Consider the following 27,073-nt stretch of genomic DNA (forward strand, 5'->3'; position numbering starts at 1 on the left):
GCTCCCGGGACAGACTTGCCTCGCAGATCCTGACTTGCAACACTGCTTATCTAGAACCATTTATACGTAAGTATTCCAAGGAGATACACATCTTGCTATCCCTTGCCCCTACCTTCTTTCTCACGATCTGGTCAAATCATTAGATCCCATTTGGAAACCTTCTTTCATTTTTTTCAGATACGCTATGCGTTTTCTCCTGATGAGTGGCAACTGGCCACGAAACGCGTTGAGCCTATCAATGTCATCATATTCCCAACACATGGCTTGACCTCAACTGTGAGTTTTTGCATCCTATAACCCAGCGGTCCCCAAACTTTTTGGCACCTGGGACCGGCTGCGTGGAAGTAAGCGATTTTGCGCAGGCAATTTATCGGAGCAATAGCTGGTGTTGGCGCTTCAATCATCACGGCACCATGGTTGTTATGGTGTTAGAATGATTGAAGTGCATTATTTCTATTATTACATTGTAATTTAAAATGAAAAAGTTCAACTCCCCATAATGCAGAATCAGTGGGAGCCCTGAATGTGTCACTTGCCATGCTGCCTGCCACCAGATGAGGAATGTCGCTTGCCACGTCCCCTCCCACCAGATGCGGAATGTCACTTGCCATGCTGCCTGTCACCAGATGAGGAATGCCACTTGCCACGTTGCCTGTCACCAGATGAGAAATGCCACTTGCCACACTGCCTGTCACCAGATGAGGAATGCCACTTGCCACGTCGCCTGTCACCAGATGAGGAATGCCACTTGCCACACTGCCTGCCACCAGATGAGGAATGCCACTTGCCACGTCGCCTGTCACCAGATGAGGAGTGTCACTTGCTATGTCGCCTGCCACTAGATGAGGAATGTCACTTGCCACGTCGCCTGCCACCAGATGAGGAATGTCACTTGCCATGTCGCCTGCCACCCGATGAATGTCACTTGCCACGTCGCCTGCCACCAGATGAATGCCACGCTGCCTGTCACCAGATGAGGAATGTTGCCGGCCACCAGATGAGAAATGCCACTTGCCACGCTGCCTGTCACCAGATGAGGAATGCCACTTGCCACGTCGCCTGCCACCAGATGAATGTCACTTGCCACGCTGCCGGCCACCAAATGAGGAATGCCACTTGCCGCACTGCCTGCCACAAGATGAGGAATGCCACTTGCCACGCTGCCTGCCACCAGACGAATGCCACTTGCCACGCTGCCGGCCACCAGATGAGAAATGCCACTTGCCACGCTGCCTGTCACCAGATGAGGAATGCCACTTGCCACGTCGCCTGCCACCAGATGAATGTCACTTGCCACGCTGCCGGCCACCAAATGAGGAATGCCACTTGCTACGCTGCCTGCCACTAGATGAGGAATGCCACTTGCCACTCTGCCTGCCAGTGCCACCAGATGTGGACTGTCACTGCATTGGTGGCACTGGTTCATTTAGCAGTGGCCATTCCGCAGGAGAGCGGTGATGCAGGGCGGGCGGGATGATGTCCTCTGCTTGCCAGCTTTCTCATCCGCCTGCCTCTGTGATCCACTGGGCTCTCTCACCTGCCCGGCTGCAAAGACGCTATAACACATTTGTATCCATTACTCAATAAGCATTGTTTTTTTATACTAGTTACTTCCATGGGATACTATGCGATTTCAGATGCGTGCGTGTACATACATGAATTCTTCTTTTTTTTTGAACGCCAGCATCTTGTGTATATAGATATATTATATGTCAATAAAACAATTTTAAAATTTTTCCTACCACGTGTCTTGTGTCTCACTCAAAGTACCAAAAAAAAACCCTTTCTTATTTCAGATTTTGGATGATGTGGGAACACATGACGGTGTTTTAGCTGCGACATAAATAGTGACACATTATTTGTAATTTTGGTTGTTTGTAACTATTTAGGGATTGGAAGCACGGAGGATTTCATTTTTTGCTTTTCTGTTTTTTTATTTTTTTTCCACAGGCCCAAACAGCAAGTATCCAGAACCGGAGTCCGAAGCCGGGGCCGTCTGCTCCAGACCAGGAGATGAGCTTCTTTCTGGAGACCGGGCTCCAGAGGGCTCATGTGCTCTACTTTAAGAACGGGTAAGTTGGAACGATCGGACCGCCGGCCGCCGAATACACTTGTCTTTCTTCCAAATTTTAAAAAGTAGATTAAAGTTCCACTTTAAGTCATGAACTAATTTCTTGGCCCAGGAAAAAAAAAAAAAAAAACCTTTGTCTAGTTATTTGTGCCCTTTTTTATTCATTTACGTCAGTATTGCTGTTGTAATTTTCTCTTGGTAGCTTTGTTATGTCTTCAGCATGTTTGTATTTCTGTTTCTTTGGTTATTGATCTGTGTGTTTATAACATTCTGCTGCAGGATAAATTTTCACGAGGATGAACAGTATGTATTCTGTATAGTCTGTCCGTCACTTCCATAGTTCCTGTAGACTTGTGCATGTTAACCCCCCCGAGTGTCCCGTCTTCCAGACCTAAAAAGCCCTTCGATCCATGTGGGCTCATCTAATAAAACGGAGCAAAAGAATGAAAGTGCAGTAACCCATAGCAACCGCATTTCACCTTCCTTCAGTGTAGAGCCATCCAGAGACTCAGATAGTTGCTGGTTACTGCACTTTATGTATTGCTTTTTGCTGTATTAAAGGGGTTGGGACAACTTCTGTATACACAGGTATCAGTCTATGTATCTCTGACCTATGGACAAGCGGCATTTCTTGACTCGATTCTGACATTCGTATAAATCACGGATATGCAAATAGCGGACCTCCAGTTTTGCAACAGCTGGAGGTCCGCTAATTGCATATCCCTGGTATAGATAAAATTCCAAAGAGGAAAAAAGTAAGGGGGATATGTATGATATGCAGCATTCAATAACGCACATAAAAATGATTCCCCCCCCCCTTTTTTTTTTTTTCTTGAAGTTTTTCTGACATTCAAAGCTTCTCTTAAAGCTCATTTACACATGTGGTTGGATTGCAGTAAAACACATTGGTTAAGCCATTTTTTTACTGCCTCCCAACTGCCCCTCCTTTAAACTGTAAAGGCAGGCTAAGGAGGGGGGGGGGGTGTACATGTGCCATGCACAGTAAGACATAAGCCTCCTGTTCATGCCTGGGCTCACTCTAATCAATCATTCTGTGCAGTGCTCACTTCCCCTACTGCCTGGGCTCCCCCCCCCCCCCCCCCCCCCCTAGTTCTGCTGGCTTCCTTTCCTCACCCCTTGGCTGCTGTGGGGATGTTTCATAATAGAGAGCATGGGAAAGGGCTTGTTAATGTGTCATTTACCGGTCCCTTCCTTTTCTGAATGAACACACCCACTGTGCTCATTCATAACTGAAGCATAGGAAACTGTGTTTTCTATGCTTCAGTTTGTGAATGAACAGGAAGCCACTAAGCACAGAGCACTTCCCATTCATTCTCTGTCCAGTGCAGCTGAGGCTGCAGAGAAAGGCGTGTGTGTTTGGGCTTTGGGGTGCTCACCCTAATGTAATATGGACAGGCAATACCGAGTGAATAGGGCTGTGTCGCCACCACCTTGTGACCGTGTGCCATGCATGTGGTTGTGGTGCAGGCTTTGAGGGGTTAAAACAGATGGTGAGGAGGCAAAATAACTTGTCACTGCCCAATGAACACTGCCCTCTGACAAGCGATCCACCGTGGCTAAAATTAGTGTAAAGGAGATCTGAAAGTGGTTATAAAGCCTAAACGTTTTTTTCCTTTAAAGCAGAGTTCCACCCAATTTTGAGAGGTGGTCTTAAACGAAGGACCACCTCTCCACCCCTCGTTTTTTGATATTTAAAAAAAAAATTTTACTTTCTAACTTACCTTTTTTGGAAGTACTAAGAGTACTTCTGATCCAGCCGGGTCGAGGACGTCACATCCTCTTCTGCGGCGAGCCCCCCGTTGTCTTCTGGGACATGTGTGTGTCTCAGAAGACAAGCTGGCCATTCACAAAGCGCCTTGCGGCTTCACTGCCGGTTTCTGACTGCGCATGCACATGTCGCGCAGCGCTGACGGCTTCTCTTAGTTGGAATGGTGGCGCCTGCACCCGATCTGATGGACGGATCGGCCTCGGGGGGGTGTTGCGGGGCAACATCGCCGGCTCCCTGGACAGGTAAGTGTCCTTATTAAAAGTCAGCAGCTTACAGTGTTTGCAACTGCTGACTTTTAAAAAAAAAAATTTTGGCTTGAACACCGCTTTAATGCAAAAATGTTTAGGCATTGATATCCCCCCTCACCCCCCCCCCCTTTTTTTTTTTTTGCTTACCTGAGCCATTCATTTGATCCAGCGCTGTGCACATATCTGCAGCTCTGCTCTTCTCACCTCCACAGGCTTTTCTGAGGCAGCAGGAGCCATCGGCTCCCACTGCTGTCAATCAAAGCCACTAACGTGCGGAGCCGAGTCCCGCTGTCTATTTCTATAGAAACGGACAACAAGGCTCAGGGCCAAGCCCAAACGAGTGCCCCCCATAGTAAGTGTCTTTCTTATGGGGTACTTGCCAGAGGGGAGGAGCCAGGAGCTTCAGCGGGGGGGAGGGGGAGAATATAAAAGAAAAGAGGTTTGGGGCCACTCTGTGCAATTCAATTTTCACAGAAGAGATAAGTAGAAACTTAGTTGTTTAAAAGTGATCACTTTAATTGGATCATAGAAGAAAGATCCAGTGCATTCTCATGAATACATTCCGTACATCACATCATCCAACATTCCTCCTGGAACAAAGTTCACTTTTTCAAGGATGCATAATGCAGTTTAAACAGAAAATCGGGAGAAATCGAATCCACCTTTTCCTGAAGAATCCCGTCTGACTTGTAGTATCGGTCCTCCATACTGGGTGCCTTCTGTTTTTTTTTTGTTTTTGTTTTTTTGTTTTGTGTTTTGTTTTTTTTGTGTTTTGTTTTTTTTGTGTTTTGTTTTTTTTGTGTTTTGTTTTTTTTGTGTTTTGTTTTTTTTTTGTGTTTTGTTTTTTTGTTTTTGTTTTTTGTTCTTCTATTAATGACCAAAGGCTTGTTTGCTGAAAAATCTGATCCATTATATGAGATTATCTTCACTGTTTGAACTTTATATGCATCCTTGAAAAAGTGGACTTTGTGCCAGGAAACGTGTCGGATGAAAAGCAACATGTTCAGGAGAAGTTGTAAAACCTGTAATGTATGACATGTAATCAGGAGATTCTAACGGATCAATCTTTTATAATCCAATTAAAATAAATGATGCATGTCAGGAAAGCTTCTTGTTTATTTTTATGAAAAAAAATGAAAATTGGAATACTTTCATACATGTGGTGTTAAATGTTGTCCTAAATATCCTCCTCTTTTTCCTCTTTGAAGTTAGGTTTCTATATGAATTTAATTAAAGGGATATTTATATGCCAAGATTATTCCCTCTGATTCCCCCATCCGATCTCCTATAATTCGAACGTGCTCAAAAATTCAGAATTTTGTCCTCAATACTGCACTGGCACTTTTTTTTTTTTTTTTTTATCATTTAAACCTTATACCCCATACATTTTTAGCTTAATCCCCTTTCTTATTTTTTATATACAGTATCTCACAAAAGTTAGTACACCCCTCAGTTTTGTAAATATTTTCTTCTATCTTTGCATGTGACAACACTGAAGAAATGACACTTTGCTACAATGTAAAGTAGTGAGTGTACAGCTTGTATAGCAGTGTAAATTTGCTGTCCCCTCAAAATAACTCAACACACAGCCATTAATGTCTAAACCGCTGGCAACAAAAGTGAGTACACCCCTAAGGGAAAATGTCCAAATTGGGCCCAAAGTGTCAATATTTTGTGTGGCCACCATTATTTTCCAGCACTGCCTTAACCCTCTTGGGTATGGAGTTCACCAGAGCTTCACAGGTTGTCACTGGAGTCCTCTTCCACTCCTCCATGACGACATCACAGAGCTGGTGGATGTTAGAGACCTTGTGCTTCTCCACCTTCTGTTTGAGGATGTCCCACAGATGTTCAATAGGGTTTAGGTCTGGAGACATGCTTGGCCAGTCCATCACCTTTACCCTCAGCTTCTTTAGCAAGGCAGTGGTGGTCTTGGAGGTGTGTTTTTGGTCGTTATGTTGGAATACTGCCCTGCGGCCCAGTCTCCGAAGGGAGGGGATCATGCTCTGCTTCAGTATGTCACAGTACATGTTGGCAGTCATGGTTCCCTCAATGATCTGTAGCTCCCCAGTACCGGCAGCACTCATGCAGCCCCAGACCATGACACTCCCACCACCATGCTTGACTGTAGACAAGACACACTTGTCTTTGTACTCCTCACCTGGTTGCCCCCACACACGCTTGTCACCATCTGAACCAAATGCGTTTATCTTGGTCTCATCAGACCACAGGACATGGTTCCAGTAATCCATGTCCTCAGTCTGCTTGTCTTCAGCAAACTGTTTGCAGACTTTCTTGTGCATCATCTTTAGAAGAGGCTTCCTTCTGGGATGACAGCCATGCAGACCAATTTGATGCAGTGTCATTTCTTCAATGTTGTCATATGAAAAGATAGAATAAAATATTTACAAAAATGGGAGGGGTGTACTCACTTTTGTGAGATACTGTGTATATGTATGTATGTATGTATATATGTATATATGTATATATATATATATATATGTATATATATATATATATATATATATATATATATATATATACATTTTTTATGTTTAAAATTCTGCTTTTTAATGAATGGGCACACTTTAGCAAACATGCATATACCAGATACACTGATCAGCCATAACATCATGACCACCCGTCTAATATTAAGTAGTTTTACTACTAAAATAGTCCTGACCGGTGTCTGCATGGACACCACTAGACCTCTGAAGGTATGCTATGTTATCTGGCACCAAGCTGTCAATAACAGATCCTTTAAGTCAGTGGTCATCAACTCCTGTCCTCAGGACCCACTAACAGGCCAGGTTTGCAAGATAGCTGAAATACATCACAGGTGATATCATTTGCTGCTCAGTGATTTCAGTATTCTAGTCTGCATCTCTCCAAGGTAATACATAAAACCTGGCCTGTTAGTGGGCCCTGAGGACAGAAGTTGGTGGGGCGCATTGTCCTGCTGAAAGAGGCCATTGCCACCAGGGAATACAGTTTTCATGACGTGGTGTACTTGGTCACCAACAATGTTTATGTAGGTGGTACTTTACAAGTAACGTGCACATTAATGGCAGGAGCCAGGATTTCCCAGCAGAACACATTGCCTCCTCCGGCTTGCCTTCAGCCTATTCTACATCCTTGTGCCATCTCTTCCCCAGGTAAAGTGACGCGCACTTACCTGGCCATCCACATGTTGTAAGAGAAAACGTGATCCATCAGACCAGGTCACCACCTTCCATTGCTCCGTGGTCCAGTTCTGAAGCTCACGTGCCCATTGTAGGTGCTTTTGGCTGTGGACACGGGTCAGCATGGGCACCCTGACCCATCTGCGGCTACACACCTCCATACACAACAAACTGCGATGCCCATTTTTTCTGCTTTCAACACAACTTCAGGGTCAACATGTTCACTTGCTATGTAATGCAGTGGAACCTTGGTTAACGAGTAGCGCGGTTAACGAGCGTTTTGAAAGACGAGCAACTTTTTTTTTTTTTAATTCTGACTCGGTTTGCGAGTGTTGTCTCACAAAACGAGCAGAATTCAAGCTAATGGGGTGTGCAGTAACACATTTGGCCAGAGGTGCGGGGGGCGCCGGTGACACTCGGAGCCGTTCAGAAATAATCGGAAACACTCAGTTCCCGAGGGTTTCCGAGGTCAGCCGCTGTCCCCGAGTATTTCCGCGGCTCTCCGGCGCCCCCCCCCCCCACCTCTGGCCACATTGCATACAATAGAAGTCAATGCGGAACAAATTATCTTCGTTTCCATTGATTTCTATGGGGAAACTCGCTTTGATATGCAAGTGCTTTGGATTACAAGCATTCTCCTGGAACAGATTATGCTCGTAATCCAAGGTTCCACTGTATATCCCACCCACTATTAGATGGCATTGTAATGAGATAATCAATGTTGTTCACCTAACCTGTCAGTGGTCATAAAGTTATGGCTGATCGGTGTATTCCACATATAAGTCCTGGTTAGTAACTGATTAGGCACTTTCATGACCGAGCAAATCAAACCTAACCCCGCCCCCCCCCCCCCCCCCCCAAGAAACCCAAAATTGACTCAGAGACATAAGCCTCCTTTAATAATTAGGGGGGGTATCCATAACATTATACACATTGTATGTAAGTGAAATGAATGCACATAGTGGGGATCTGGGAGAAGAGGACCTGTCATATAGAAATATTCAGGATCGCTGACACTGAAGCTGCGTTGAACTTGTTTTAGTGTCATAGGGCGACACAACCCCTTTAAACCTGGTAGGTGTGTGAAGAGCAGGAATTGTGTGTTGTGTGCCGTATTTCCAGGACAGGTAAAGGAAAATGAACACGGAGTAGTCATCTGCGTTCATTTTATCCTCCTTCAAAGCTTGGAGTCTCATCAATCATCAATTTACAGCTGGAAGTTTAATCTGCTTTTATTGTGCCTTCCCTGGTTCCTCCTTCCCCTCTCATCAACATGATAATACATTTATATATAAATCCTTTCCGTTTAATTTCATTTCCTATTTTATATCCAATGATATAATCATTGGGCCTCTAAGCTTCTCTCGGCAATGCAGGCCGATCTTGACTGGTGGGAGGGGCCAGCAGGGTGCTATACATGGCTTCCTGAAAACATCACAGCTCCCCGCCTCAGTACTCCTCCTAAAGTGTTACTAAACCCACAACAGTGAAATCAGTCTGTATATGCAGTAAAGCATGCTTGTTATACTCACTGTGGAACCTAAGGGGTTAATCCTTCGAATTCTGTAAAAAGGCTGTTTGGTCCTCTCTTCTCTGATCCTCCCCTTTTTCCACTGTCCCCAATCCATCTCCTGATGAGACAGATGCTTTGGAGTCACTCTACACATGCTCAGTTTGTGTGTTTCTAGAGTGTGTAAAAAGGCTGTTTGAGCCTGTATCCTCTGATCCTCTCCTTCTTCCAATGTCCCCTAACTATCTCCTGATAAGACAGATACTTTGGAGTCACTCTGCACATGCTCAGTTTGGTGCGTGTTGCTAGAGAGTTTTGCTTTTTTCTTGGGAGGGTGCATGTGATCAGCACAGGACCAATCAGCACTGTCCAGACAGAGCGGGTCAGGGGTCCTGCAGCCTCATAGGACAGTCAGAGGAGACTAAAAACTCCTCCTACAAGCTTTAACCAGACACTGATAGACGTCACAAGACTGCTATATACGGCTGATGAGAAAAAGTATTTAGCGGTTTATATTTACTAAAATAATTGCATTTGGGAGACCAGATAGAGTGACTGCAGGCTCCTGGGTTTAGTAACACTTTTAGAGCCCTCCGTCCTGATGCAAGCAGTGGGCTGGCGCTTGGGAGAAGTTATGCAAATATCAAAATGCCTTGATGGGTGAGGCGTCCATCTGGAGGAGTGGGCGTTGCTAGGACGGATGTGCTTGCAAGCAAGACTGCCTTAGGGAACGCCCACATGTGAGGCGGAGCTTCCATGATCTAGTGCAGGGATCTCCAAACTATGGCCCTCCAGCCGTTGCGGAACTACACGTCCCATGAGGCAAATATAAAACTCTGACATTCACAGACATGACTAGGCATGATGGGAATTGTAGTCCCTGAACAGCTGGAGGGCCGTAGTTTTGGAGACCCCCTGATCTAGTGTATTGGAGTGGCAGTTCAAAGACAGTTGCACTGGGGATTGATGGCGGCTTACACTGTCGAGGGAACATTTTCCAACGTATCATTTCGAAGGAAGTTGGTTAAACATGGGGGAGCCCACACACTGATTCAAACTTGGCCCGGTTCATGGATGGGCCAGCGCTGGAGTGGTAGGTGTTTAGTGATTTGGGGGGGGGGGCACAACAGGTAGTGGGAAGTTTTTTTTACTTTGATGCAAGGAATGCATCGAGTTAACTTTAGTGCAAAACAGAAATGTCAGACTCGGGTGGTGGTTCAGCACACTCAGGATCCGGGGCCAGGAGTCTCCCGGAATGTTTCAGGATAAATCTATAAACTTGTCTAGTAAATACTGTGAATCATCCGCGTCCTCATGGTAATCATTTCTAAATTTTGTGAGTAAATTCCATTTGCAGAGTCTCACTCCAAGTTTTGAAATGTCACATTCTTGTCTCAGTGTGTGTTTATGTGTCGATCCATCATTATATATATAAACCCGGAGTGAGTCATGTATATTCCACTCTTTAGGCTTCCACAAGGTTTTCATTAATATTGTGAATTTAAAGTAATAAGCATTTCTTGTATTGCAGCTAGAGCTGCACAATTCTGGATAGAATGAGAATCACAATTTTTTATTTTTATTTTTTGCTTGGAATAAAGATCACGATTCTATAATAAAGATCACGATTCTAGAGTAAAGACCACGATTCTGGCTCGGTTTCACATTGGTGCGATGTGGGAACCCTGCGAATCCACTGCGGGTTCCCGCATCTCACCCGACTCGCAGGCAGGTCACACTGCCCTATGCGAAACGCTGGGAGTGTCAATACAGAGTTAAAGCAGAGTTCCACCCTGAAATTTTTTTTTCAGAATCGGACTCCTCTAAACCTATAAAAAAACCTTTGGAGGAAAATTTTTTTTGTACTTACTAGAATTGCCCTGTTGCTATGTAGTCCTCCTAATCTGCCACTTCCTGGTCTGCGGAGCTTTTTGTCACTTCCTCCCTCGCCTGTACTCCTGGGAAATGATGTGTCATCATTTCCCAGGAGTCTGTGGGCAGTACTGTGATGTTGCCATAACAACGGGGCGGGACCTTCCTCCATCGCCGCGCGTTAGAAACAATCTGCGCCACGGCCGGTGAATCGCGCATGTGCGAGTTCGAGAGGTGCATGAAAGACCGCTGTGCAAATACCGTGTGACATAAGGTATTGCAACTGCCATTTTATTCTCTAGGGTCTCTTCTAAAAAAAAATATATATATATTTTTTTAGAATAGACCCAAGAGAATAAAATGGCAGTTGTTGCAATACCTTATGTCACACAGTATTTGCACAGCGGTCTTTCATGCACCTCTCGAACTCGCACATACGCGATTCACCGGCCGTGGCGCAGATTGTTTCTAACGCGCGGCGATGGAGGAAGGTCCCGCCCCGTTGTTATGGCAACATCACAGTACCGCCCACAGACTCCTGGGAGATGACACATCATTTCCCAAGAGTACAGGCGAGGGAGGAAGTGACGAATAGGAGGACTACATAGCAACAGGGCAATTCTGGTAAGTATAAAAAAAATTTTATATATTGTCAGGGGGGTTCTTAGTAATTTTCTAGCACAAAATACTGATTTTAACTTGTAAGCAACAGGTGTCAGAAAAAGGCCTGGTGGTTAAAGTGATTGTAAAGTCTCGTTTTTTTATTTTTTTTTTTATTAAAAATCAAACATGTTCTATTTCTTTATGTGTAGTGGATTTGCACAGAGCCGCCCAGCTCCTCCTCTTCTCGGGTCCCTCTTCGGCTCTCCTGGCCCCTCCCTCCGGTTGGGTGCCCCCCACAGCAAGCAGCTTGCTATGGAGGGGCACCCGAGCCGAGTCACAGCTCCCTGTGTCCATTCAAACACGGAGCTGTAGCTCCACCCCTTTTCTAGTGTCATTGGCTGGCTGACTTTGATTGCAGCGGGAGCCTACGGCGCCGTGCTGCTGTCTCAGCCAATAAGGAGGGGAGTCCCGGACAGCCGAGACACTCCAACATCGCTGGAGCTAAAGGGACCTCAGGTAAGTGTAAGGGGGGGCTGCCTCCAAAGAAGACTTTTTATCTTAAAGCGTGAGCACCTCCATCGGCCCTGATTTGCTACAATTTGCTGACTGGGACACCTATGTAGATTATTTTGCATGTGGCCAGATATGTACTGCAAGTTCTAAAAAAAATTTCAACTACCCACTAGATGGCGCTTTTTTTCCCTCTCTACACACACATACACTGGATCAGTAGGTAAAATTGCATGCGATTTAGACAGGAATCGCACCGATTGGCCCCCATTCATTTTGTATTAACGCAAATCGTACTGCAAAGTATCGATATGGAGAACATTTGGGTAAGTAGCAATATTTGCGCAAATGGTTGGGATCGGCATCGGTGCATCCCTATTGATATTCAGTTCCCTGATGATTAGTGCAGCCCCATGAGTGCCGCATATAAGTAGCAGCCTATCACTTCCCATCAGTGAATGACAAAAACTATTTATTTGCAGAATTTTATAAGAAAAACTTTTTTTTTTTTTTTTTTTTTTCGGCCTTTATTAGTTTAACGAAAAATATAAAAACCCCAGTGGTGATTAAATACCACCAAAATAAACCTCTATTTGTCTCAAAAAAAAAAAAAAAAAAAAAAAAAAAAGTACAGTGTTGTATGACCGCGTAATTGTCATTCAAAGTGCGACAGCACTGAAAGCTGAAAATTGGCCTGAGCAGGAAGGGGGTAAAAGTGCCCGGTAGGCAAGTGGTTAAGGAACTTTGGGGGTAAATTCTAGGTAAATGTGCTGTAAGGTTCTATTCACAGTTATGCAATGCCAGACATTGCATGCGATTCGCACCACATTGCTGTGCACATTACATGCGATGTCTGTGCGATGCAAATTCAGCCATACAATTTGTATGGCTGAAAACCGCATCACATTCGCACTGAAATGGTGCAGGACCCTTTCTTTTTCATTTTTTTTGGTCCGCACTGGAATTGGATCACTTGGATGTTCAGACCCATGCCATCCGATTCCACAGTTCGAACTTTTTTTTTTTTTGGGGGGGGGGGGGTTGGGGGGGGGTCAGATAAATTTATATTGACACCCGTAGCTGTTTGCAGATGTCAGTGTGAACTGCCTGCGAGTCGGATTCGATGCGAGAAACCGTACAGGAATTGTGCTGGTTTCCGCATCGCACCAGCGTGAATATAGACAGATGTTTTGGGGTTTTTGCATGTTTTTTTTACTGAAGCATGCAACCAAGACTTCTGCTCTCGTTTACAAAATATGGTTGTAATTAGGTCTCAGCCAACCACAATTCTGCTTTTAGACACCGGGGCGGTGCGCTTGCAGGGCGGGGAAAAAAATCCTGCAAGCAGCATCCTTGGGGCGGTGTATATACCGCTCCCGCACCGCCCCTGCCCATTGAAATGAATGGGCACCACTTCCAAAGCGCTGCATTATGGGTGCTTTTAACACCCCCACTTTGGAAGCGCCATGATGCGGCGCTTTGGAAGTGGTGCCCATTCATTTCAATGGGCAGGGGCGGTGCGGGGGCAGTATATAGACCGCCCCAAGGACGCTGCTTGCAGGATTTTTTTTTTTTTTTCCCATCCTGCAAGCGCAAAAAGCAGAATTCTGGTTGGCTGAGACCGAATTACAACCATTTTTTGTAAATGAAATCCCCCTTGGGGATTAAAAGCCACCTGCTACCGCCCAAAAAGCAACGCCAAAGCGCCGCTATAACGGCGGTAAAGCGCTGCCAAAACGAGCAGCGATTTACCGCTAACGCCAGCGTGAAAGTAGCCTTAAATGATAAATCTGCGAGGAAGACCCTGTAACAAATTCATCTTCTGCAGTTTACAGTTTGAAAAATGACCCCCTGCGGGGTTGCCGCGGACACCGGCGCTATTTTTTTATCCCGTGGATTAGCTCCACAATGTAATAATATAGTCGGAAGCAGACTACCTCAAATATCTGTTGCTGCGATCGATAGGACGTTACTTAGTTTGCTTTCCGCGCAGTAACTGCCGCAGTCGCCGAGTCCGACCTTTTAATTGCGTCGTACGTTGGATTCGGGGCGAATGCAATTTTCTGCAGTTTTAATGAAGATCAAACATCTTGGCTTTCGCTAATGGAGTCGGCTAATATTTGGAGGTCGTTGGCGTTCTGTAAACGTTATAAATGAGAGCGCTTCCCGCTCACAGACATGTAAAAATTAAAAAGCTTTATCATCTCAGCGCTGCCCCGATCCCGATCAGTTCTGGGGGGGAGGCGGAACGAACGCCGCGCCGCGCTGGTTATTAGCGAGTAAAGCAGATCGAGGAAAGAAGAACGGGAAAATAAAAGGTGAACGCCATGTAGATCTTCACCACCGAGGTTGTGCTTCAAAAATGTAAACATAAAAATTGATTGGATCGTATTGTTTCCCTTTTAAGACAAAAACTTGCTTTTTAAATTCTTTTTTAATAAGTTCTTTATTTGGAGCAGTGCGGATCTACAACATCAAATATTCTTATTACAGCATTTGCCCATCTATAGATTCACATACAGTGCCTTGCAAAAGTATTCACCCCCCTTGGCATTTTTCGTGTTTCACAACCTGGAATTAACATGGCTTGTTTGAGGATTCGTATCATTTAATTTACAGAACACGCCCACAACTTTGAAATTTTTTTTTTTTTTTATTGTGAAGCAAACAACAAATAGGACAAAACAGAAAACGTCAATGTGCATAACTATTCACCCCCCTAAAGTCAATACTTTGTAGAGTCACCTTTTGCGGATATCACAGCTCCAAGTCTCTTTGGATAAGTCTCTATGATCTTGCCACATCTTACCACTGGGATTTTTGCCCATTCCTCCTCGCAAAACTGCTCCAGCTCCTTCAAGTTGGATGGTTTGCTCTTGTGAACAGCAATCTTTAAGTCTGACCACAGATTTTCTATTGGATTGAGGTCTGGGCTTTGACTAGGCCATTCCAACACATTTACATGTTTCCCCTTAAACCACTCAAGTGTTGCTTTAGCAGTGTGTTTGGGGTCATTGTCCTGCTGGAAGGTGAACCTCCGTCCTAGCCTCAAATCACACACTGAGTGGTACAGGTTTTGCTCAAGAATATCCCTGTATTTAGCACCATCCATCTTTCCCTCAACTCTGACCAGTTTCCCAGTTCCGACTGTTGAAAAACATCCCCACAGCATGATGCTGCCACCACCATGTTTCACAGTGGGGATGGTGTTCTTTGGGTGATGTGATGTGTTGGGTTTGCGACAGACATAGCGTTTTCTTTGATGGCCAAAAAGTTCAATTTTAGTCTCATCAGACCAGAGCACCTTCCTCCATACATTTTGGGAGTCTCCCACATGCCTTTTCACAAACTCAAAACGTGCCATTTTGTTTTTTGAAAGTAATGTCTTTCTTCTGGCCACTCTGCCATAAAGCCCAACTCTATGGAGCGTACGGCTTATTGTCGTCCTATGTACAGATACTCCAGTCTCTGCTGTGGAACTCTGCAGCTCCTCCAGGGTTTCCTTAGGTCTCTGTGCTCCTCTCTGATTAATGCCCTCCTTGCCCGGTCCGTGAGTTTTGGTGTGCGGCCGTCTCTTGGCAGGTTTGCTGTAGTGCCATGTTCTTTCCATTTGGTTATGATAGATTTGATGGTGCTCCTAGGGATCATCAAAGATTTGGATATTTTTTTATAACCTAACGCTGACTTGTACTTCTCAACAACATTGTCCCTTACTTGTGTGGAGAGTTCCTTGGTCTTCATGGCAGTGTTTAGTTAGAGGTGCCTCTTGCTAAGGTGTTGCAGCCTCTGGGGCCTTTCAAAAAGGTGTGTATATGTAATGACAGATCATGTGACACTTAGATTGCACACAGGTGGACATCATTTCACTAATTATGTGACTTCTGAAGGTAATTGGTGGCACCAGAGCTTTTTATGGGCTTCATAACAAAGGGGGTGAATACATACGCTCATGCCAATATATCAGTTTTTTATTTCTGAAAAATAGTTTTATGTATATAATATATACTTGTGCAACTTTGGACATCATACAATGCAACAGTTGTCCGTTATTACTGGTCAAAGCCAAAGTTGTATCCAAAGTTTCACCCACCGAAAGTTCCATGAAAGTTGCACTCCAAAGTTGGTGCAACTTTGGAGTCGTACAGTGTGAATGGAGCCTAATTCTTGGTGGAATAGATACAACAAGGTGTTGGGAACGTTCCTCAGAGATTTTGGTCCATAGTGACATGATAACATCACACAGTTGCTGTAGATTTGTCGGCTGCACATCCATAATACGAATCTCCCCATCCACCACATCCCAAAGGTGCTCTATTGGATGAGATGTGGTGAGTGTGGAGGCCATTGGAGGACAGGGACCTCATTGTCCAGTGGTGAGATGATTGGAGCTTTGTGACATGGTGCATTATCCTGCTGGAAGGAGCCATCAGAAGATGAGGACACTGTAGTCATAAAGAGATGGACATGGTCAGCAACAATACTCAGGTAGGCCGTGGTGTATAAACGATGCTCAGTTGGTACTAAGGGGCCAAAGTATGCCAAGAAAATATCCCCCCCACCAATACACCCCCACCACCAGCCTGAACCGGTGATACAAGGCAGGATGGATCCATGCGCCAAATTCGGACCCGACCATCTGAATGTCGCAGCTGAAATCCAGACTCATCAGACCAGGCAAAGTTCTTCCAATCTTCTATTGTACAATTTTGGTGATCCTGTGCCAATTGTAGCCTCAGTTTCCTGTTCTTAGATGACAGGAGTGGCACCCGGTGTGGTCTTCTGCTGCTGTAGCCCATTTGCTTCAAGGTTGGATGTGTTGTGCGTTCAGAGATTGTATTCTGCATACCTTGGATGTAACGAGTGATTATTTGAGTTACTGTTGCCTTTCTATCATCTGGAACCAGTCTGCCCATTCTCCTCTGACATCAACAAGGCATTTTCCTCCACACAACTGCCGCTCACTGGATATTTTCTCTTTTTCCCACCAGTCTCTATAAACCCAGGAGATGGTTGTGTGTGAAAATCCCAGTAGATCAGCAGTTTTTGAAATGCTCAGACCAGCCTGTTTGAAAGCTCGTGAGGAGAGGGGAGCCGAATAGCAGCATTTCCACACCGGGGAGATCTGCACTGATCATCGGTGCCCTTATTAGTACAGCCCCAGTCAGTGATGCCAGTCAGTGCTGTGCCCATCAGTGCTGCCCATTAGCGCCACCTTATCAGTGCCCATCAGTGAAGGAGAAAAATTACTTATTTACAAACTTATTTAGCAATGAATAAAAACCCCAGCAGTGAATAAATACCATCAAAGGAAAGCCCTGTCTCAAAAAAAAATGATGAAAATGTCATTTGGGTACAGTGTTGTACGACCGCGTCATTCAAAGTGACCATTGCGCTGAAAGCTGAAAATTGGCCTGGGCAGGAAGGGGGTAAAAGTACTCTTGTAGGTAAGTGGTTAAAAAAGAAAACTAATGCAGACGTCACATCTAAGAATTGGTAAGCTGCAGTATAATGTTTGTTTTTTGGGGTTTAATTCTGAATGGGATTTAAAGGAGGAATGACGATGTAGAATACAGCATTACATTGGATCTCTGGGTGATATCTTCTCTCCTCCGAGTTATTATGGGATGTCGGAGAGCGTTGTGAACTTTGACCTCCTTATGTAAAGTATTACGTCGGATTAGTTCTGTAAGTTCTGTTCAGCTGTTAAATAATGTTAAACTGAGACATGCGCTTCCTGCTGGCCGTCCCTCTTCAGATGTGGAGGCTGAGAATGACGGGCGGCCCCCGGGGTAGGCTGGCCGATCCTCGGCTGCGGTGGTACTACTGGTCCCAGCATGGAGGGGGCACCACGTTGGATTCTGACATCTCCACCATGGACACAGCCACTCTCTTCTGGTCAGTTAGTATTGTAGAGTTTCTCATCAAAGCTGTATTCACAGACTCTACAGATAATGATGTAGGCGTTTCCATAGAACGTTCCAGACTGATAGGAACGTTCGATGTCTCAGAGTTGCTTCCATAACGGACCCTGTGTGCTTTGTAATCTACAGACTTAAATGTTCATTCCGGGTTCCAATCCATCAACTGCTGATCCTGGTAAACTAAGCGGTCTTACAATCAAAGCCGTATTGTACCCAAAGCCGAAAATGTCGTATATTAGATGTGGTGGCTGCATTCGTTTTCTTTCTTTTGGCTCCCCCCCCCCCCCCCCCCACTCTGTTTTCACCTGGTGATCTGGCCAGTAACGCACACCTTGTATTAGAGCGCCCCACTCTGGAGGAAGGAGCACGGGGGGAGCAACTTTTGGACAGCAGCCATGTCAGTCTAAGGGAGGGGAGTGTTAGATGTACTAGCAGATATTATTATTATTATTATAATACGCGATTTATATAGCGCCAACAGTTTACACAGCACTTTACAATGAATAGGGGGGACAACACAATTACAGTACAATACAAAAGGTACAGGAGGGCCCGGCTCGTAGAGCTTACATTCTAAAGGGAGGGGGTGGTATACACTATATTCCCGAAAGTATTGGGACGCCTGCCTTTACACACACATGAATTGTAGTAGTACCCCACTCTTAGTCCGTAGGGTTCAATATTGAGTTGGCCCCACCCTTTGCAGCTATAACAGCTTCAAATCTTCTGGGAAGGCCGTCCACAAGGTTTAGGAGTGTGTCTATGGGAATGTTTGACCATTTTTCCAGAAGTGCATCTGTTAGATCAAGCACTGATGGATGAGAAGGCCTGGCTTGCAGTCTCCACTCTAATTCATGCCAAAGGTGTTCAGTCGGTTTGAGGTCAGGACTCTGTGCAGGCCAATCAAGTTCCTCCACCCCAAACTCGCTCATCCATGTCATCCATGTTTACAACCACTTCAAAAATGCTTTGAAAGCGCCGCAAAACTTGACTTTTTTTCTTTTTGTTTTTTTTTTTTTTTTTAAACCACCCAGCTAGTGCCTGAAAAGTGACGCTAAAGCACCGCAAAAACGCAACGCAAAAACTTTAGCGGCGCTGCAGTGTGAAAGGGGGTCTCAAAGTGATTATAAACGATCACCTTGTAAAACAACACATTCAGTTTAAAATGGAAATAAAAGGCAAAACATTTGTGTATTGATATAAAAAAAAAAAAAATATATATACCCTTTTCCTTTTTTTTTATTTTTTATAAGTGATCATATTCCCTGTGTTCTCAGCTGCATAAGAGCTGTGGGGAGGAGGAGAAGCAGCAGTAGCACACTGAGTTTCCCAGTGAATGACTGTGCAGGGAAGGAGGGGGGGGGTGTGGTGTCAGGACAAGTCTGATCATTGGAGGGGAGCAGGATGAGTTCCCAGCATAGCTAGAGAACTGACCATGCTGTGCTCTGCTGCTTAGTGTGGTCAGTTATTAATAGGAAAGCAGCGGGACTGATGGGAACACCAGGGATTTCACACAAAGGAAGCAATACAAAGAGAACAGGAGACTTTCTTATACGAGTATATGGTACAGCAGGCATTCAGGAATATGGAGTGTTGGGGTACCGGCCAGATGAAGAGCGAAGAAAACCTAAAAAAGAAAACGAATGCCGCCGTCACATCTAAGAGTTGTTGAGCTGCAATATAATAAATGTTTGCTTATGGGTTTAATACGGCTGTAAAGGAAAACCAATGCTAGGAGATTTATGTTGGCTCGGTATCGCTGTCACGCTTCTGAAAATGCTAATTGCCCGGATGTCGTGTTAATCCGGAGTCTTTAGTACATTCTCAGTCACTGACCCAGAACAAGATGGAATGAGATGTGAAAAGATCATTTGTACGGGAAATGACCTAAATATTCCCCCAGATCTTTCCAGCGACAGCAGTCTGCGGCCAGAATCGCATTACTCCAAATCTCTCACAATTGACCAGCCTTTCTTAAAGCGCTAATTGCACTCATTTTTTCCCCAGAGCGGCGTGAATGCGGTGAAGCTTTACTTTCTAAAAAAAAAAAATATATATATATTCCCAAATCTGGTGCAAATAAAAAAAAAAAAAAAAGCATTTTTGCTTGTTACATGATTGGATGATGGAAATCAGCAGAGCTTTTCCCCACATTCACTAAGCTCTGAGGAACATAAGTTCAGCTTCCCTTGCAGAGCAGAATGCACCGTCTATTTGCCTTTAGTAAAATCCACCGCAAAGCGTGTAACTGGCTGCATCGCCAAATTTAACCCTTTCGCTGCCAGAGCTATTTTTTGCGTGTTTTTTGTTTTTTTTTTGTTTGTTTTTTTTTGCACACGATTAAAAAAAAATTTAGGCCTGAAGATTTTTTTTTCATTTATATTTCTTTATTATAGAATTTCATCATTCTAAAACCATATATAGGGTCAGTCCAAATCAAATTCTGATTTTTTTTTTTTTTTTCTTGCATATATTATCTATATGACATAATTAGCTTATAATATAAAATAATATAATACACATCTACAAATATTGACTACATATACACAAACATATAAAAACGAACCAACACACAAAAAAAAAAAAAAAAAAAAAAACGACTAATCCAAGGCCTGAAGATTACACAAAATTCCCAAACATAATATATTTTCTGAAGGCAGACACCCTAGAGAATAAAATAGTGGTAGTTCCAATTTTTTATCTCGCACTGCAAAGATATAGGAAACGCAACATTTCAGTAAAAAAAAAAAAAAAAAGAAAAACACACTAAAGTGAATTATTAGGGCAAACAAACGAGGTCAGACGAGGTTGTACCGAGTAAATAGATACTCAACTTGCAAAAGTTTAAATTTGTGTGCGTGTTTGTGAAAATGGCGACAAACTTCAGGTGCCTATATATATATATATTATAAGCAACGCTTCAAAGTTTAGTGTTAAGGAGGAGGTCTGGTGTTTAGAATTATTGCTCTCGCTCCAACGTGCGCGGCGATATTGGAACATGTTTCGCAATCGATGTTTTCATGCGTAGGCGTCCCAGATGCATGTGTTTTCGTACGTGCGTGTGTGTGGGGGTGCATATTTTCTGTGGTTAACCACGTCCATACCGCAGGGCCCGTCCTATGACGTCCTCGGTTTTCAGTGGTGATATCTGACTGATGGGTGCAGCTACAGGCATCATCCAGATCTCGTTTTTTTCAGCCAGCGATTCCCTTCACCGTAAGAGCAATCAATAGCGGCTGTTCAGCAGCTTGATTGTTCTTACAGGCAGTGGGAGGGGACGTCTCTTTGACTCTCGGAGGCCTGGGCGCGACGTTATGACGTCACGTCTGGGCCGGCGGAAGTAAACCATAACGGGGTTTCGGCTGGAAAGTCTGAGATTGTTCTTTTTTTTTTTGATCTGATGCTTTCAAACCTGGAGGAGAGATGTCTTATAGACCCCACGTCTCTCCATAAAGAGGATCTGTCACACACTAATCCTTTTAACAAAGGATGTTTACATTCCTTGTAATAGGAATAAAAGTGATTAAAAAAAAAAAAAGTTTTAAAGGGAAAGTGTAAAAATAAATAAAGTAAAATAAGCAATAAAAATATAAAATTAAAGCGCCCCCGTCCCCGCACGCTCACATCACATGAGGAGGTGAGTTGCCATCTAGATAAAGGAAGGCCCGTAGACGTCGTGTATCAGGATTTTGCAAAAGCATTTGACACAGTTCCCCATAAACGTTTACTGTACAAAATAAGGTGCGTTGGCATGGACCATAGGGTGAGTACATGGATTGAAAACTGGCTACAAGGGCGTGTTCAGAGGGTGGTGATAAATGGGGAGTACTCAGAATGGTCAGGGGTGGGTAGTGGGGTTCCCCAGGGTTCTGTGCTGGGACCAATCCTATTTAATTTGTTCATAAATGACCTGGAGGATGGGATAAACAGTTCAATCTCTGTATTTGCAGACGATACTAAGCTAAGCAGGGCAATAACTTCTCCACAGGATGTGGAAACCTTGCAAAAAGATCTGAACAAATTAATGGGGTCGGCGACTACATGGCAAATGAGGTTCAATGTAGAAAAATGTAAAATAATGCATTTGGGTGGCAAAAATCTGAATGCAATCTATACACTGGGGGGAGAACCTCTGGGGGGATCTAGGATGGAAAAGGACCTGGGGGTCCTAGTAGATGATAGGCTCAGCAATCCCAAGCTGCTGCTAACAAAGCAAACAGAATATTGGCATTAAAAAGGGGATCAACTCCAGAGATAAAACGATAATTCTTCCGCTCTACAAGACTCTGGTCCGGCTGCACCTGGAGTATGCGGTCCAGTTCTGGGCACCAGTCCTCAGGAAGGATGTACTGGAAATGGAGCGAGTACAAAGAAGGGCAACTAAGCTAATAAAGTGTCTGGAGGATATTAGTTATGAGGAAAGGTTGCGAGCACTGAACTTATTCTCTCTGGAGAAGAGACGCTGAGAGGGGATATGATTTCAATATACAAATACCGTACTGGTGACCCCACAATAGGGATAAAACTTTTCCGTGAAAGGGAGTTTAACAAGACTCGTGGCCACTTATTAAAATTAGAAGAAAAGAGGTTTAACCTTAAACTACGTAGAGGGTTCTTTACTGTAAGAGTGGCAAGGATGTGGAATTCCCTTCCACAGGCGGTGGTCTCAGCGGGGAGCATTGATAGCTTCAAGAAACTATTAGATAAGAACCTGAATGACCGCAACATACAGGGATATGTAATGTAATACTGACACATAATCACACACATAGGTTGGACTTGATGGACTTGTGTCTTTTTTCCAAACTCACCTACTATGTAACATGCAGAAGAGAACGCATACGTAGGTCGCGTCCGCATATGTAAACGACGTTCAAACCACATGGGAGTTATCACCGCAAACATTAGAACGAGAGCAATAATTCTAACCCAAATCCTCCTGTAGTTTTAAACATGCAACCTGTAAAAAATTTTAAAATGTCGCCTGTGGAGATTTTTAAGGACTGAAATTTGGCGCCATTCCACAAGTGTGCGCAAAAAGTGTGTCATGTTGGGTATCTATTTACTCGGCGTAATATCATCTATTGCATTATACAAAAAAATGGGGCTAACTTTACGGTTTGTTTCTTTTTTTTTTTTTTTCTGTTCAGGAAAGTGTTTTTTTTTTTCCAAAAAAAAAAAACGCGTTTGAAAAATTGCTGCACAAATACTGTGTGATTTACAAAGTTGCAATGACCACCATTTTATTCCGTAGGGTCTCTGCTAAAAAAAAAAAAATATATTATGTTTGAGGTTCTTAGTAATTTTCTAGCAAAAAAATGATTTTTACATGTAGGAGAGGAGTGCTGGAATTTGCGCGGTATGGAAGTGGTTAAGCGTAACTTTTTTTTTTTTCATTTATTTATTTTTTTTTCCCATCACGTAGGGGACAAAAGCCCCCCTATGTGTTGATTTTTAGGTGACAGATTCTCTTTAATGAATGAGACATGCCGGGTCTAAAAGACACGCCTCCTTTGGGCTCCACTGAATGTCTTACAAAACATTGCTTCCTGGCTATGATAGCCGGGGACACTGACAGGCTGACCCGGCTATAGAGGGATGTGCTTTGTTCATATTTCATGTCTGAGGTTTACAACCACTTCAATGATTGGTAAGTTGCAATCTATTACATTTTCTTTCTTTCCTTTTTTTTTTTTTTTTTTTGATTTAAAACAGATCTCCGCCGTACATCCTCCCCCCACCACTTTCATTTAGGTGGGTTGTTCATATTTCAGATACTCGCCCACCCAATGGATCCAGCATTGTCCTCCTGAGATCCTCTCGTCTTCTGCCACCGCTTTATCCCACACTTCTATGACGTCATTGAGAGCTTTTCTGGGTTCAGTGGGCGGGACTTCCTGATGAAGCGCAGCTAGGCTGCTACCCCCCCCCCCCCCCCTTTTTTTGTTGTTAAAGCGGAGCTCCACCTTAAACAAAAATATTAAAAGCCAGCAGCTACAAATACTGCAGCTGCCGACTTTTAATAAATGGACACTTACCTGTCCCAGGGTCCAGCGATGTCGGCAACCGAAGCCGATCGATCGCTCGTCTCTCGGCTGCCCCTTTAGGGTGGAACTCCGCTTTAATTAAACAATATACCTCCTGGGGATATGTGATGTTCATATCCTAGGTGGCACAGCAAGCATTGTGCACATCATTCTAGGCAGCAGAGTTGCATAAGGGGGTGGTGGTGGTGGTGGTGGGGGGGGGGGGGCACTTTTCTTTAAATGGGGAAAAAAAACACAGGAGAGGGGTGGAGAGGAGAGATGAAAATCTGCTTTGATTTCTTTTTTTTTTTTAAACGTTAAATTGAAATAACTTGGGGATCTTCGGGAACTCCTGCTAATGAGAACTATATCTGCAGCTCCTGGTACATTAGTGTGATGGTCAATGAGAAGAGTTCCCCTTTACAGATAGCTAAAAAAAAAAACAAAAACATTGTTGTCCTCACTCCTCAAAGAACCCCAAGCAACCTCTGTAGGAACCCCAGTTTAGAGGATCTCCTAGCTCAGGGGTCTCCAAACTTCCTAAGCAAAGCGCCAGTTTACTACTTTTCAGACTTTACTGTACTGTGGCCAGTAAAAGTAGAAAATTCCTCCAACATCAATGGGAGTCCACAATGTCTCAGACTTTTGTGGTCAGTGATATTTAAATAATGTGGTCAGTAGGAGGAAGAATAGTGTCCCATCATTGGTATTAGTGGCAGGAATAGTGTCCCATCATTGGTGTCAGTGGAAGGTATGGTGCCCCATCATTGGTGTCATTGGAAGGAATGGTGCCCCGTCATTGGTGTCAGTGGAAGGTATAGTGCCCCATCATTGGTGTCATTGGAAGGAATGGTGCCCCGTCATTGGTGTCAGTGGAAGGTATAGTGCCCCATCATTGGTGTTATTGGAAGGTATAGTGCCCCATCATTGGTGTCAGTGGAAGGTATAGTGCCCCATCATTGGTGTCAGTGGAAGGAATGGTGCCCCGTCATTGGTATCAGTGGGAGGAATAGTGCCCCATCATTGGTGTCAGTGGGAGAAATAGTGCCCCATCATTGATGTCATTGAAAGGTATAGTGCCCCATCATTGGTGTCAGTGGAAGGAAATGGTGCCCCATCATTGGTGTCAGTGGGAGTTATTGGTGTCAGTGGAATGTATAGTGCCCCATCATTAGTGTCAGTGGAAGGAATAGTGCCCCATCATTGGTGTCAGTGGGAGGAATAGTACCTCACCGTTGGTGTCAGTGGAAGGAATAGTGCCCAATCATTGGTGTCAATAGAAGGAATAGTGCCCCATCATTGGTGTCAATAGAAGGAATAGTGCCCCATCATTGTTGTCAGTGGGAGGAATAGTGCCCCATCATTGGTGTCAATAGAAGGAATAGTGCCTCATCATTGGTGTCAATAGAAGGAATAGTGCCCCATCATTGTTGTCAGTGGGAGGAATAGTACCTCAAGACAATGACCATCAAAGGACCACATCTGGCCCTTGGGCCCCAGTTTGGAGACCCCAATCCTCAATGAACAAATGACTTGATGTTGCCAGAACAAGATGACAGAACTGATGTGTGAGAAAAGGCGGAGAATTCCCGGGGATCTTAGAAGAGCCTTTTAGTAAATATTTACTGTAAGTGAAGAGAGTTTCTTTTTAGGAAAATCTCCTGGAAGGAAGAGTTGGATTAGATTTCGGCGTAGAGGATAACGGGGCCGGTGCCGGAGCCAAAGCTCGCGGTTGGTAACGGTGATCGGCATGGCGCTTTGTCAGGAGCTGTTCGGTGGTTGGATGAAGGTCGCTGCCAATTTCCTATACACCGCTAATTCCAGGCATTAGTAGCTCGCCCTGCGCCACGCAGATGTGAAACGCATTGCCAAACGCCGGACCGGCGGCACCTCGCTCTCTGCTCTAATGGATTCTGATGACCTATAAACCAATTTCTGTTTCTTTTGATGCCGGTGTCGGCTAATCGTTTTTTTTTTTTTTTTTTTTCCCCTTCTACCCATTTTTCACTGTAAATTACAAACGTGACTTCACATCCGAGATTTTTATCCAAGTGAATTTCTTTTAAGCGCCGTGCCGGCAGAACGTTCGGGAAGCGCATCTTAATAAGCGATCGTTGCGTCTGCCAAGCCTCCCAATTACCGTTTTAAGCCAGAGCCGCCGTGTCACATTCCGATCAGAAGGATGCTTTGATGATCTGGTTTTATTTTTTTTTCTTCCTTTGAATAATACTGATTGTAAGTCGGAGGCTCTGGCAGAGTTTAAGCGGAAAAATCGAAATAAAAGAACTTTCTCTTTTCATCCATTGATGGACAGAACTTGCTCTATTTTGTGGATGAAGATTTTCCACACTTCTCCAGGTGGGGGAGGGGGGGGTCTTCTTTCCTTCAAGAGATTTCTGGGTGACCATGGGTTGGAAAGCTGGTCTACAGGCCGAAGAATCCCATCCCCCTCCACCCGAGTGATTCTTCCCCTCCTTTCTTCATCTTCACAATATCTGGCATCGGGCGGGGGGGGGGGGGGGGGGGGGGGGGTTTGCTGCGGGTCGATTTAAACCTGGAAAGATGGGGTGTAAGTGTTGATTAACCACTTCAGCTCCAGAAGATTGGCCCCCCACCTTCCTGACCAGGCCATTTTATATGATATGGCACTGCGTTATTTTAACCGACAATTGCGCGGTCGTGCGACGCTGTACACAAAATTAAAGGGGTTGTAAAGGTTTGTGTTTTTTCACCTTAATGCATCCTATGCATTAAGGTGAAAAAACACCTGGCAGTGACCAGCCCCCCCATTTTACTTACCTGAACCCTTGAACTTGACCCGGCAGGGACGCGCTGTCCCTCTGCCCGGGGTTCTCAGCTCGTGATTGGATAGATTGATAGCAGCCATTGGCTCCCGCTGCTGTCAATCAAATCCAATGACGCGGGGGGGCGGGGCCGAGTTCTGCATTCGGCCTCTATGGACGCTGAATGCTGAACTCGGGAGCGCACCCGCAAACTAACCCCCTCGGGGATGCACTTCTACGAGGGGGATACCACATGTGGGGAGGAGCCGGCGGGGGACCCCAGAAGAGGAGGATCGGGGCCACTCTGAGCTGCACAGTGGAGATAAGTGTGATACGTTTGTTATTTTTTTTAAAAAATACCTTTACAATCACTTTAATGTCTTTTTTCCCCACAAACAGAGCTTTCTTTTGTTGGTATTTTATCACCTCTGCGGTTTTTAAAAGAGCGACAATTTAAAAAAAAAAAAAAAAAATTTTTACTTTCTGCTATAAAACACATCCAATAAAAATTTTAAAAAATCTTATTTCTTCATCAATTTAGGCCAATATGTATTCTGC

The 27,073-nt window shown here is 44.4% G+C and overlaps 1 protein-coding gene across 4 annotated transcripts in view; it reads left to right on the forward strand.

Annotated features, from left to right (window-relative positions):
* Positions 1–27,073, forward strand: part of TTC7B (tetratricopeptide repeat domain 7B) — a 190,706-nt gene that overhangs the window by 56,974 nt on the left and 106,659 nt on the right. For 2 of the 4 annotated variants that reach the window (XM_073610848.1, XM_073610850.1), the window contains exons 5-6: positions 1,951–2,072; positions 2,351–2,374. In XM_073610848.1, the coding sequence (XP_073466949.1) occupies positions 1,951–2,072; positions 2,351–2,374 (146 nt within the window). The remainder of the gene's footprint in view (positions 1–1,950; positions 2,073–2,350; positions 2,375–27,073) is intronic. The other 2 variants (XM_073610849.1, XM_073610851.1) reach the window with 1 other exon arrangement.

This window comes from Aquarana catesbeiana, linkage group LG13 (assembly GCF_042186555.1).
Source record: "Aquarana catesbeiana isolate 2022-GZ linkage group LG13, ASM4218655v1, whole genome shotgun sequence".
NCBI lineage: Eukaryota > Metazoa > Chordata > Amphibia > Anura > Ranidae > Aquarana > Aquarana catesbeiana.